Source organism: Nicotiana tabacum, chromosome 22 (genome assembly GCF_000715075.1).
Source record: "Nicotiana tabacum cultivar K326 chromosome 22, ASM71507v2, whole genome shotgun sequence".
Taxonomy (NCBI): Eukaryota; Viridiplantae; Streptophyta; class Magnoliopsida; order Solanales; family Solanaceae; genus Nicotiana; species Nicotiana tabacum.
This window is the reverse complement of record NC_134101.1, coordinates 176,783,780-176,797,038: the sequence shown is the minus strand read 5'-3', so window position 1 is coordinate 176,797,038 and position 13,259 is coordinate 176,783,780. Positions and strand designations below refer to the sequence as shown.

General features: G+C 37.0%; 1 protein-coding gene across 1 annotated transcript; it reads right to left on the bottom strand.

Moving 5' to 3' along the window:
• Positions 1–712: 712 nt before the first annotated feature.
• On the bottom strand, positions 713–8,948 carry LOC107822005 (thiamine-repressible mitochondrial transport protein THI74-like). Its single transcript, XM_016648501.2, has 3 exons — positions 8,165–8,948; positions 7,264–7,684; positions 713–1,292 (listed from the first exon to the last, which is right to left on the bottom strand). Exons 1-3 carry the CDS (start codon positions 8,663–8,665, stop codon positions 1,000–1,002), a joined length of 1,215 nt encoding a protein of 404 aa, XP_016503987.1. The 5' UTR covers positions 8,666–8,948; the 3' UTR covers positions 713–999.
• Between the last annotated feature and the right edge of the window lie 4,311 nt (positions 8,949–13,259).

Genomic DNA, 13,259 nt, shown 5'->3' with positions numbered 1-13,259 from the left:
AAATTCACTTCTTACATATAAAACTTAATACTTGTTCCCTAGACAGGTTAAGAAGTTTGTCCGCGAAAGTAATACTTGTGTGCTATAATTATTATGAGTTCTACTTGTTTTTTATTGCATTCAAATCGTTACAAAGCAATACTTATTTCGGAGGTTGTCCTTTGCAGTTGCTATTTTCTTGATAGATCTGTTCTCTCATTTACAAGCTATGATGAAAAACGAAGAACAGAAAAATAAAAAGTAATACCACATATAACCCTCCCCAGACCCACGCGTGGGATTGTACTGGGTTTGTTATTGTTGTACTTGCATATAATATTTCCCGGATTAAGATTTTTAAAAATCATTAGTATAATATATGAATGTAACAGTTAAGTGTATTTATACATTTTTTTGTTCGGTAACTTTTTGGTACAAAACCAAAAACCAAACCGGATTATCAAATTGCAAAAGTTACAACCGAAAATTTAACTAAATTATTGAATCTTTTTTCGATAATTCGGTTTTTACCCAATTCTGAAGCCCCCTAGAACTCAAGTTTGTGACATTAGATGGAGAGAGGCAGGTAAGGTAATTTTACAGTCAACTCAACCACTTAAGTATGGATTTTCCAGGGAAAAAAAGCAAAAGGATTCAAATGATCGATCCTTCCTGCACGTGGGAAGTCATGCATCAAAGTTTGAAAAAACAAGTGTATTTCGAAGCATTCATCTGCAAAATGAGAATTGAAAGAGATAATTCTCACTTGATGTATAGTAAGTATAAAATTTTGGGGTTTGCATTGTTATATCTGCACAAGACAGTAAAAGACTGGACACACCTATACTTTTGCAGCGAACCAACCTAACATTGTGGGTGTCATTGAGCTTTGAACATGCTCGGGAAAGAAAACAAAGAATACGTTAAGTTCCCTTCTGTAACATTGAGTAAGGTTAACATAAGATACACCTAAACTACTGCCACCAGACAAACCCGTCACCATTAAGCAAAAGAGGTAGTCTACCTTGGTGATAGGTGATCTTGTTCTGTGGACTGGATTTTCCCATTTTCAAGTTCAATGCTTGCTTCTTCTAGTACTGAACATGCGTCTGAAGGGATGTTAATGCCTGCAAAACCAACCATAACAGCTGCAGCTCCGATGTAATCCAAGATTGGGGGTGCATTTCCTGTCAATGTATCCACGATTGCAGCTAACGGGACCTGAATGGTGAGTCCTGCTGTTGCTACTGTTGTGGAGGTTAAAAGAATAGCCTTGGCCCACAGTAAATCACTCAGCACATTGTCAAACATACCTATATATGGTTATTTTGAAGTTAGTAGTCCATATATTATGTGGCCTCCTACCAGATCAAGTAAACAAAAACCAAAAAGTTGGCAATGCCAAATCCCATCCGAAGAAAAGGAGAAATTCTTAAAGACGAGATGAACGAAGAACGTAAAGATTGACACCACAGTTGGATAACATGTCTATTTCCGAGGGTAACTTTCACTACTTCAAGTAGTTTAGAAGCACGGATTCCTGATGAAACATCAAAACGATTAAAAAAAACTGTTGCTAAATATCAAGCGCAGAATAATAGATGACTCACGGCTCCCTTCGCCCAGCAATTCTGACATGGTTATTAGAAGTTTAGATGCACCTGTACTATGTAGTTCAGTCACATTAAAAGAATTAGAAAAAGAATTACGATGCCAAACCCACTCCCCCCCCCCTCCCCCAAAAGTAGAAATTCACGAGGATGAGATGAAATATAACAAGAATGAAATCATAGAGGACGACACGCCTCGCTAGTCTAACTCTACCTTTCACAACTAAAGAATTTAAGGTACAGGATGCCTGCACACTTGATGATTGATGAACAGCTAAAAATCAAATCTCATGATACTAGCTGGTTAAAGGAACTCTTATATAGTTGACGTGAGTGATTTAAGGTCAAGTCTCTTGATTTGCTCCTGCGACAAGGACTCACCATCATATGACTGATGCTTATAAGCTATGCTTCCTAGTTACGCTTCTCCTAATCTCAATTATCAGATGCAGACAAAATACAAAATAGAAAAATCAGGATAAATCATGAATTAGAGTACGATTAAAAGTTGCTGTGTACAATAAAAAAGAGGTATCCTTTTTTTTTGTTTCTGAATTTCCTTCCAGCAGCTTAGCCAGGGTCATAAAGCATCTTTCTAACTGGAAAAAAGACTAAACCTTATATGAACAAATGTAGAACCTAGAACATTTCCTCTACTCGGCAATGTAGAGGCAAAAAGAGGACTTCACTTTTGTTTCTGTTTTTCCTGCCAGCAGCTTAGTTAGGGACATATTCCATCTAAGATTCTTGCAAACAGCAAAAGACCAAGCTCTTCTTCAATGTGTCTGTTGGTTCTATTTTTTTAAAAACGTTCTTCGAACTTTAAAAACACCTCAAGCACTTCAAAAAAACTATTCAAATCTGCTTTGTCTTCCAGAAAACCTCTCTATCTCATCAGTTGCCAGAGTTAACTGTCTTTGCACTTCCCAAGAACTTTCCCTCAAGTGGCAGACCAAGTACTTGGGTGTAGTGTCTCCATTTTACAAATGTAGATCATAACTAACTCATGAGTATTATGTACCACTCCAATTACGAGTGCCTTGAACTACCAAACTGACCTGAAACTCAGAACCGCCTCACACCCCATCGGTGTCCTGAATTAAAAAACTGTCTCATCTGTTGTTCACAGAAAACCAAATATTATGAACTTTCTGATAGTTCGACGGACAAAACCTATTACTCCCTCCGTCTCATTTTGTGTGAACCTGTTTGATTGGGCACGAAGTTTAAGAAAGAAAGACAAAAATTTGGAACTTGTGGTCTTAAACATGACATGACATTTGTGTGGCTATAAAAGCATGTTATTAAGTGTAAAATGAGAAGTTTAAGTTAGACTGTTTCAAAATATAGACAGATATCATTCTTTTGGGAATAGACTAATACGAAAGAGTGTCACATAAACATCCCCTTTAGGATACTCAAAGATTAGCTAGCTCTTTGGGATGTGAGGTAAGATCCTTGCCTACCACTTATTTGGGCAAAGAGCAAGTCTCAACGGATATGAAATGGTGTCCTAGAAAGGTGTGAAAAAAATTGTCTAAATGGAAGAATAATTATCTGTCTATGGGAGGGAGGGTTGTACTGGTCAACAGTGTGTTAGACTCTCTTCCCACCTACATGATGTCATTGTTCCCATTACCAGCAAGCAAGAAGATTGATGCTCTGAGGAGGAATTCATATGGCAAGGCAATAGAGAAAAAAGGGGTTATCATTTAGTTAAATGGAAAACTCTTACAGTTGCAGAAGAGAAGGTGGTTTGGGAATCAGAAATTTGAGGCAACATAATAAAAAGCCTATTCATGAAATGGCTTTGGAGATTTCCACTAGAGGAACAAGCTTTACGGTCTTGGAGGTAAGGCAATCTCCCCCTCCTTTCTAAAGATAATACAACACACCCAGTTGATACTGGGAAATTATTAAAAAAAAAAAGAACAAGCTTCACGGAGGAAGGTGATATGTACAAAATATGAGATTGAAGGTCAGTGGAGCTTTGGTGCAGCGGCCAGTCCCTATGGAGTGTGTGTGTGGAGATCTATTAGAGCTCTATGGCCAACTTTTATGAGAAACACCAGCATAAAGGTGGGGAATGGAGCAAAGACTTCCTTCTGGAAGGATGTTTGGACAGGAAATTGTCCATTTAAAGACAGTTTCCCTGATTTGTACTACTTAGCAGTTAGCACAACAGCCTGATGCTACTATTGCTGAAACCTGGAGCCAGCAGGGATGGAATTTCAGTTTCAGAAGATTTCTCAATGATTAGGAGGTAACTAGAGTGATCGAGTTCTTTTAGGTCCTGGAAACTTTCAAGGGAACAGTTGAGCAAGTGGATAGACTGACATGGGATAGCAATTGCAGAGGAGTTTTCGCCGTTAAATCTGCATATGAGGGCCTAAACAGATCAGTCCAGCAGCAAGGGCCTTGGCTATGGAAGCATATCTGGAGATTGAAGGTTCCTTTTAAAGTTGCAGTATTTTGTTGGCTAGTGGTCAAACAAGGCTGTCTTGACTCATGAGAGTTTAATGAAGAGAGGAATGCCCCTGTGTTCCAAATGTTTCCTATGTGGTAAGGCCAACGAAACAAACAGTCATCTCTTCCTTCATTGTCAGGTACCAGTAGATTATGGAAGTTGTTCATGAGTATGAAAGGTCTAAATTGGCAATGCCAAGAGATACCATGGAGCTTTTGTTTGTTTGGGACAACTTAGCAGCTGGAACAAGTCAGATGAAGTGGTGGAGCATCATTCCTGCATGTAATTCTGGACAGTTTGGTTGGAAAGGAACTCCAGATGTTTAGCAGATTCAGCCAACTCTGAACAGAAGATCAAAATGAACTGCTTATTTTTGTTTCACTTTTGGTGTAAAGAAGCTTTAGTACAAGATGTAGAGTCCCTAGTTGATCTCATTGGATCTTTGTAACTGTCACAAGACTTGTCTTTTTTTCTTTTTATCTTTCTGGAAGTCTTGTAACTAGGGTCTGTTTCTATTAGCACTATCTTTGTGCTAAGTTCAATTTTTAATGAATTCTGTTACCATTTAAAAAAAAAAAAGATGTATAAACATCCCCTTCTACTTTTTTTGTCAAATAGAAATAGTCTGTCTAAAACCATTCTTTTCAAACTAAGATAAAGAGGTCTAGAGATTGATAGAGAAGTTAGAAGAGAGGAGCAATTGTGCTAGGGTTTGTTTGCTAGTTGCGGGTGGGGTATTGAAGCTAAGGTTTCTTCGCTAGTTGCGGGTGGGAGTAACTAAGCTAAGGTTCCTCCACTAGTTGCTCGTATGCTGGGCTTTTAAAAAGTGGTTCAACAAAAGTATTAAGAGAAATGTGTTGTATCTTGATTGGGCCACAACAAACAAGTTTGGATGACAAATAAAGTTCACTTTTATAAACAAGACCCAGAAGGAATAAAACCGGTTGGGCAAGTTCTGGACCATTTAACACAGCATAAAATAAAGTTTATTCAGTATAACTTAGTTAATTAAGTAAAACTGGATTTTAGCATAACATCGACTTTAATAATTGAATGGCTAACTAATTACTCCATCAAATATTTTATATTTACACATTTATTATCTGTATTCTGTATCCCAATACCCGGTACTCCTAATTGTATCACTGTTATTCATTGAATCCTAAAGGTTATGAGATTAGCGAATTTGACCTCTAAATCCATACCGCGTGGACACCCGAGTTCGTACAACATTGCCAGTCATCGTAAAGAGTTTCTTCAACTTGTATCCAAAAGAAGGCGTCGAATATTTGATAGGTAATGAAGCCCTTGCATTCACGTATCCTTACCTAAGTCTTACACATTTCGAGCCATACCTAGGGGAATCAACTTAAATTTCCAATGCTACTTCAAACCAAACTCAAGTTCTAAAGCTATCAAACCTCTCTTCTGTGGGTCGGAAAAAAAGAAAGAATATCATTCGCAACGAAGAAAACCGGATCTACCCTGTAGGCATGTAGCCATTAACCTTAAAGCCATTAACAAAACCTCCAATCTTCACATTTTCTAGAAGTTCACTTAATATTTTTTTACCAGTAATCAAAAAATTTCATTAGTATAAATGCCAAGCACTAAGAAGTTTACTAAATGCTTCCATAACAATAAAAAATAGCAAGGGTGAGAGGGGGTCTCCTGTGTTAGTCCCTACTAATACCAAAGAAACCAAAGGAAAATTTGCTAATCATGAAAGAGAATTTAACCATTGGTAAGCATGTTGGATCCATTGCCTCCATTTATATCAAAATATAGCAAGATGCTCTAATTCACTTAATTATCCATTTGTTCTATGCCCAATATAAACAACATTCTCTATTCTCCACTCCTCAATCTACAATCTAATATCTCATTAGCAAAAAGAGTCCTAGGACTTGTCTACTCCTCTCAAAAGCATTCCATGAAATAGAAATGAGCTTGTCTAAGACGCGTTTCAATCTCAAGGATAATGTGTTCGTGATGATCTTATACACTGCCACCAAACTGATCCGCCAAAAATCCTAAATGCACAAAGCACCATTCTTTTAATGACCGAGAAATCTCTGAGGACCAATGGTGCATAGTTAGAAACTCAGTGGATAATGGACCCGCCCCTCTACCCTTCCCCATTTAAATACTAGGCTTTAGTTCGAGCCAACGACGTGCGATCAATTCACACATAACATGTTGCACTCTTACCACTAGACCAAAGCCTGGGGGCCCAATCCACCACTTCTCTGAGGAATCAAAATTACAAAAGAAAAATTAAAACACTTCGGTAGAACCGTAGAAGTGATTCATACATTCCACAACCTCTTTCTGTAGCACCTCCAAATGGTGAAAGAATGCAAAAGGAAACTCATGCAGGCGTAAGTTATGCGGCGTACTACTTTGTCTCCCAAACAATTTCATAGAGCCTAAAGGATCTCTTCTTCTGAATGGTTGCTCCATTCCTCTTTCTCCTCCTCAATAATTGTCTAGAATGTGATTCGGTCCATAATTAGCGTCCATTCTCACTTTTCTCTTACAACATTTGACTAGGCGCTCAATGAAATTATTTCATTTCTATGGATTAATGACACAACAGAAGAGTTTAGAATTATTCTTCAGACCAATTTAAGTGTGACTTTTATCTCCAAATAATTTCTGGGGCCACTAGTTGCTTGCCCCATATCGCCTTTGATTGTTTCCTTCTGGATTTCCTCATCATCATTTACGCCTTCTTTTTCCTCCTCTTCTAGTACTTGTAAGTTCATTAAATAGGTATCCATAATTTGTTTCCATGCATCCAAGCACCTCCTTGTTCCATTTATTCAAGTTGTTCTTCAATATTTTTAGGAATATTAGATAGGTTAAAACCAAGTTATCCTATGACAGTGTAGTTCTCCCACCATGCTCTAATTGTTGGTTGAAATTATATGCTGTAGACGGTATCAAAATACAACTTCTGCCAAGAGCTAGAAATCATCCTGTTTTTCATAGGACAGGAACCAAATGCAAACACTTACTTCAAAGGGTCACATAGTAAGCAATTCTGTTCAAGAAAGCACTGAAGAAACAACAATTAGAAGATCATGTAGAAGAAAAAATGAATGGACTATCATATGTCATCGTCCCCATTTTCACTCATTTACGCACACAAAGACACAACAAATCAATAAATACTTAAATATGCAAGGGTAGGCAGACTCATACCTTTACCAACAATTAGGCCAAGTTGCTTCCAGGTGAGCGTATTAAATGGCTCGAGGTTAGCAAAGTTGAGTACAAGAGGGATGGGTAAGAATATCAGCAGGTTGAATAAACCCAAAAATCCAAGAAACTGTGCCATACTGGCATGACCACTTTTTCCATCATCATCAGGTAACTTTTTACGAATGAGGGTTATGTACACAGCATAAAAAGCGGATGAGAGGAGAGCAAGAATGTCTCCAAGAACAGGGTTTGAAGCAACTTTACTGGATCCTGATTTTGAGTCACCCAAGCTGACGATGATTGTTCCTCCCATGCAAAGAAGCACACTGATCAGCTTCACCCAAGTGAAAATCTCCCCCAAGAATACAAGAGACACCAGAAACGTAAACAAGCTGGATGAACTGCTTAAGATGGTGTTTGACTGTAAGGAAAACCAAAATCACAACCGCATTACACATTGGTTAACAGAGGCGGATATAACATTGCACCCACTATTAATGCGATAACTGGCTTGAACATAATATAAGTATATACACTCCTAAAAAATCTTCAACTACATAACTCGAGTTGAAGTTAGTGGAGTGTGTCCGTTACATACATCAATGTTTGTCGATAAAAGCAACTCCCTCCGTTCCATCTTGTATATCTTAGCTCGACCGTGCATGAAATTTAAAAATGTAGAGAAGACTATTGAATCTTGTGATCTTAAACTAAAATTGTGTGTAAACGCTTTGAATCTCGCAGTCCAAAACATGTAATCTCATTCCTATAAGGGAGAGTCGTTAAGGATATTATAGAAATATGGGATTAAAAACTTACTAAATATAGAAAAGTGAGGTTCGTTAAACAGACTAAAACGGAAAGCAAGACGCATAAATTGAGTAAAAGATAGTAAGCTTACCGTAACAGTTGTATATTTGAGTGATAGATTAAACGTAAGCTGTGCTAGAAACCAAAAAGGGCATATTAACAAGCTAACTTTAGCTACTCTAGAACGGGTCCAACGCCCTTTTGCGTCCAACCCAGTATCAACACTTTGATCTAAATCCTTATCAGCAACAGCCAATTTGCTCTCTTCTGCAATCCCACTTGGACTCGAATCCTCAGCTCCGTCGTCAAGAAGAATAGCCTCCTCTGATTCACCAGAATCTTCTTGCAAGGTGCTGCTGTCTTTTTTCTTTTGCCAAAACAATAAAGTCCCATATTTATCTTCGAGAAAGCGTATAATTTCAATAAGGGGAACGTATATAACGAACAAAGAATTGCAGATGTACGTGACAAGAAAAGGGGAAACACCGGCATCCACAACGGACTGAACCACAAAACTAGCAGCAATCCAAATAGAGGCAACAGTTAATATATACACCAAACCTAAAACCCATCTCCAAGTTTGATTTTTCATTCCTTTTTAAACCAAAATTTCAGCCCCCGAGACGAGTTTTAACTGGGAATTAATGCACCCTCTAGATGTTCATCGATCAACAATTCTATGCTCTAATATTTTGAATGTCACATCCAATAGAGGTTTCTTTAATTCAAAGAAAATCGTAGGAAACTAATGTAAAGAGATTTCGAAAAGACAAAAATGTGAATGCGATCTAATAGTGTGTTCGCAAAGGGCGTGGAATCTGCAGTTTATTGATCAGCAATGGAATATCATCCCAGGAGACTAACTACGCGGACTTTGGAGCACGTGACTCACGCCTGCACGTGCTTCTCTGCTTCATCTCTTGGGCTTGGTCCCTTCTCATTAGCCCATATATAAGCTGGGTCGGCAATTTCCTCCACAGCTTAACCGCTTAACGGTCGAAGTGCACAAATAGCCAATTTATATTGCAGAGAGAAAATTAGGGAGAGAGGTAATTACAATGGAATAAAACTCTCTATTTACAGGGAGAGGATGATTTAGTCACCAAGTAATGAACCCTAGAATCTTTCTAAATATAAATATTCACCATAAATAAAATTATATTATAACACTTCCCCTGAATGTTTATTCAACAGATAATGTGGCTTGTTAAAACCGTAACTAAAATAAAACCCAGTGGAAAAAAAATTCTGGAGAAGGAAAAAGAGTACACATATCTAATAATACGCCTTTTGGTTGCCTCGTTAAAAACCTTGCAAGGAAAATCCAGTGGGACAAAACCTTGTAAGGGAAAAAGAGTACAACGCGTATTAACTGCCTCTGATAAGAGCATCAATTCACATTCTTGAGCCTTCACATCCCAATCTTGTATACTAACTTCTTAAAGGTTGACATCGGTAGAGATGTGGTGAATAAATCAATCATATTAACTTAAATGAATATGTTGCACCTTGAAATCATTCCCGATAGAAATGAATTGTCTTCATATGATCTTGTTGGAATCATCATTTCAATATCAAGGCAAAAACTCTTGCTATCATATTACTATCATGCGTATAATTATAGCATAATACATTGTGCACAAATTGCGCTGAGGATGTGGTACTTCAAGATGAAGAATTGTATATGCTTTAAGCAATTTAAATCCTTTGGGGATTGCCACATATGTATAGTCAAATAAGTCATATAAATAGACTTTAGATTTATATCAAGTTTTCATGTCATGCCAGACATATAAGATACATGAAAGTGATTACACACACTAATGACTTTATACTTTCGAGTGTTTGAACTACATGTCCAAAACTATATGTCTTTCATATGGAATCAATTCTACTTGAATTGTGTCTTTTCCATTTGGCCAATATTTTTGTGTCTATAGGCGATAGACTCGAGGTCCTCATCTATACTTAGTGCTATGATAGATGTCGTCGACAAACATTTTATATCGGTTCCAATATTTTTTCATAAAGACATAACATAGAGATCTCTTCATTCATTTATTCAGGTACTGAATATCTGAGATTTTATGAAGTGTTATGTCATGTGATCTTCTAGATCACTTGTCTCCTTTATTATGATTATTTTGATCATTTGCTCATCTTCTTTATCAAGAAGTTTATTTGAAACTAATTTGTCTATATGGTTTAAGCGTACCATAGATTTTGTCCTTCTAGGACTTAATAGGAGCATTTGCAATGAGAATATAGTTACTTTCTTTGGGTCAGCAAATGCGTATGGCATGCTTTGCAATATGTTGCAAATGAATTATCTTTTTATAAACTTCAAGTTTATATTATCTTATTCGAGGATCTAGATGTACACGTGATAATTCATTCCACGTAACTTTTTCTCAACTCTTTGTCATGTCTCCCCCTCATGTTAGAAAAACTAACTTATTTTCCTCAACTTTGAAAGCCCATCTTTGTGTGTCATGGTGTTAATTAAAATATACACCGCACATTAATAATAATAATAAGATAAAATTATTTGGTTCCTGACCCTGAACCACTTGTGAGGGGAGAATGTAATATACTTTCGTATATAACCTATATCAAACTGATATAGATAACTTTGTTCTCATAAGCAATAGTTTAGCTATTAAGTGGAGGCACTCAATAAAATATTTTGCTAAACCAACTGTGATGTAAATCAACTTATCAAGATGAACTTCTTGAATAGAAAATCTGGAAATTATGCTCGAAATTTAATTATTGAGTAAGTTACCTCGCAAAATACCATGTTGCGGGTTAATAATAATCGCACATGTAACCATATCATAAATGCATTTTATGTGGTATACATGATAGGTGAATGGGCTTATATTCACCTTTGATATTTCCAGCATTCATGGGATTCAATTTCAATTTTAGTTGGTCTATTAATTAATGAGAACATGCAACATAAGAGAATTCATAAAGAACTTTCTAGTTCTTTAATATTTATCCATGTGAATTCTCGATTATTTTTGCACACCATACTTAAATTGATATGGTTAAACCAATTATGTCAACTGAATAAATTATCAATATTGATAAACTTCAGGTTTACACCATGACGCATGCAATTATCAATAAACTCCAAGTTTATTATGATATGAGTTTTTATATCAATAAACATCCACTTTAGTGTGGTATTCTTTTATTTGTGTAGTGTCACACCTCCTTTTTCAGCTACACCCCGCAAAGGGACGTAAAAGGGAGTTTTTCCAATTAAAGGACAATCAAAAGGGGATTTTATTTAAAGATTCAGAGTCGCCACTTGGGAGATTTGTGGTGTCCCAAGTCACCGGTTGAATCCCGAATCGAGGAAAAGAATGACTCTGTTTAATAGTCTACGCGCCAGAAATCCGGATAAGGAATTCTGTTAACCCGGGAGAAGGTGTTAGGCATTCCCGAGTTCCGTGGTTCTAGCACGGTCGCTCTACTGTCATATTCGGCTTAATTATCTGATTTTATACAATTATGAACCTATGTGCAAATTTTAACTGTTTACTGCTTTTGTTATTATTTATTCAAAGAATTGCAACGTCGTGAGAATGCATCTCGAATTGCGCCACATAAATGTACCCGCAATTTTCGCTACGTTCCAACTTCGTTGAGATTTGGATTTGGGTGACATAAATGTGCACCCAAGTTTAGGAAGATAACATTATTAAACTTGCGCCTAAAGATACTAACGCGTTGTTATTTTGAGAAAAGCCGTAAAGTTCGCTATGCGACCTGTCTCGAAATCTAAGCGTTTGAAATAACTGTCCGTTGAGGGCCCCGCAGTTTGTGTATTATTGTTTGTCAAGGCTCGTCTCATTCATGGTTTTTTTAAAAGGAATTTGCAACGTCATGGAAATGCATCTCGAACCACGTCACAATCAATGTACCCGTGATTAACTACACATTTCGATTTCGTTGAGATTTGGATTTGGGTCACATAAATGTGCACCCGAGTTTAAGAAAGTAAATTATTAAAAGTAAGCGCCTAACAGTGACTAACGCGTTACTACTTTTGGGAAAAAGGCCGTGAAATTCGCTAAGCGACCGATCCCGAGTTCTAAGTAATTAATATATATACAATTGTGAGGGCCCCGCAATCATTGAGTTTTACTAGGCGAGGCTCATCTCGTTTATTTGAAAGGACAATCCTAAAGTGACTACATTTTTTTTCTCTTATTTATCTTTAAAGGAATTTGAAATCCTACTCAATCAACTTAATTCGCATAGTCCGGTACAGTAAGATTTGTTATAAGATTTGTTATAACTGGGGTTCATGGGCGCATGAGTTCAAATCATTCAACGGATTTGGGCCTTTCTACAGTCCGTGTAAGGAATCAGTACAAATGCCAGCTTGGGCCCAAATGTGAGCCCATTAAACAACGGCTGAGGGCAAGGCCCCAAGTCAAAACATCAGTTGCATGAATAAAACGCGAATATTACTCCTACTCAGTCTACTGTTCGTTATTTACATATAGGAAGTGGCTTATATCATGCATCAAGTCCAATTGGGTTTAACACTACCTTTATTAACGCCAATCCGGGCAACCAGTACCCTTAATCTGAATTACATGTTCCTGCTTCAAAACTAGTGAGCCATTACCAATTGTTTTGAGAAATCTGTGATTACTTAATAGCAGAACAACACAATCAGAAATGCTAAAATCATAATTGACACCTACGACTGGTGCTATCTAACAATGTTAGTCACATTTACAATTTTCTCTTCTTTTCAATTGCTGCAGTGATATCTGAATTATCAAATGGTGTGCAAGCTAAATACTCAGAACTAATAGAACCTAATCTAACAACTATAGCTTCCAATTGGTTTTAACAGTCCATTAAGATCGTTCTTAACTACAGGGATCTATATACTACATCAGTGACTGAATAATTTAAATACATCAATCATATAGAAACCAAAACAAAATTTCAACTCTTCACGTATATTCGAACTCCATGTTTTTAGCTTACAAATGCTAGAGTTACAATTGTGTACCTTGTATTGGAATACAAGAAGAAGAAGAAAAGGATCAGCAGCAGCAGTAGCAAGACAATACAGCAGAATGACACCAGTAACCAATATCTAGTATCAACTCAGGAAAACCAGTTGAAAAAAAAAAATTCCCAGCAATACCAAC

Bases quoted from the DNA above. Each gene is read 5' to 3' on its own strand.
- LOC107822005 (XM_016648501.2), bottom strand. From the start codon at position 8,665: ATGAAAAATCAAACTTGGAGATGGGTTTTAGGTTTGGTGTATATATTA. The intron at 7,685-8,164 runs GTAAGCTTACTA...TTTTCCTTACAG, and splicing joins TCAAATATACAACTGTTACG to TCAAACACCATCTTAAGCAG. The intron at 1,293-7,263 runs GTATGAGTCTGC...AACCATATATAG, and splicing joins TGGCCTAATTGTTGGTAAAG to GTATGTTTGACAATGTGCTG.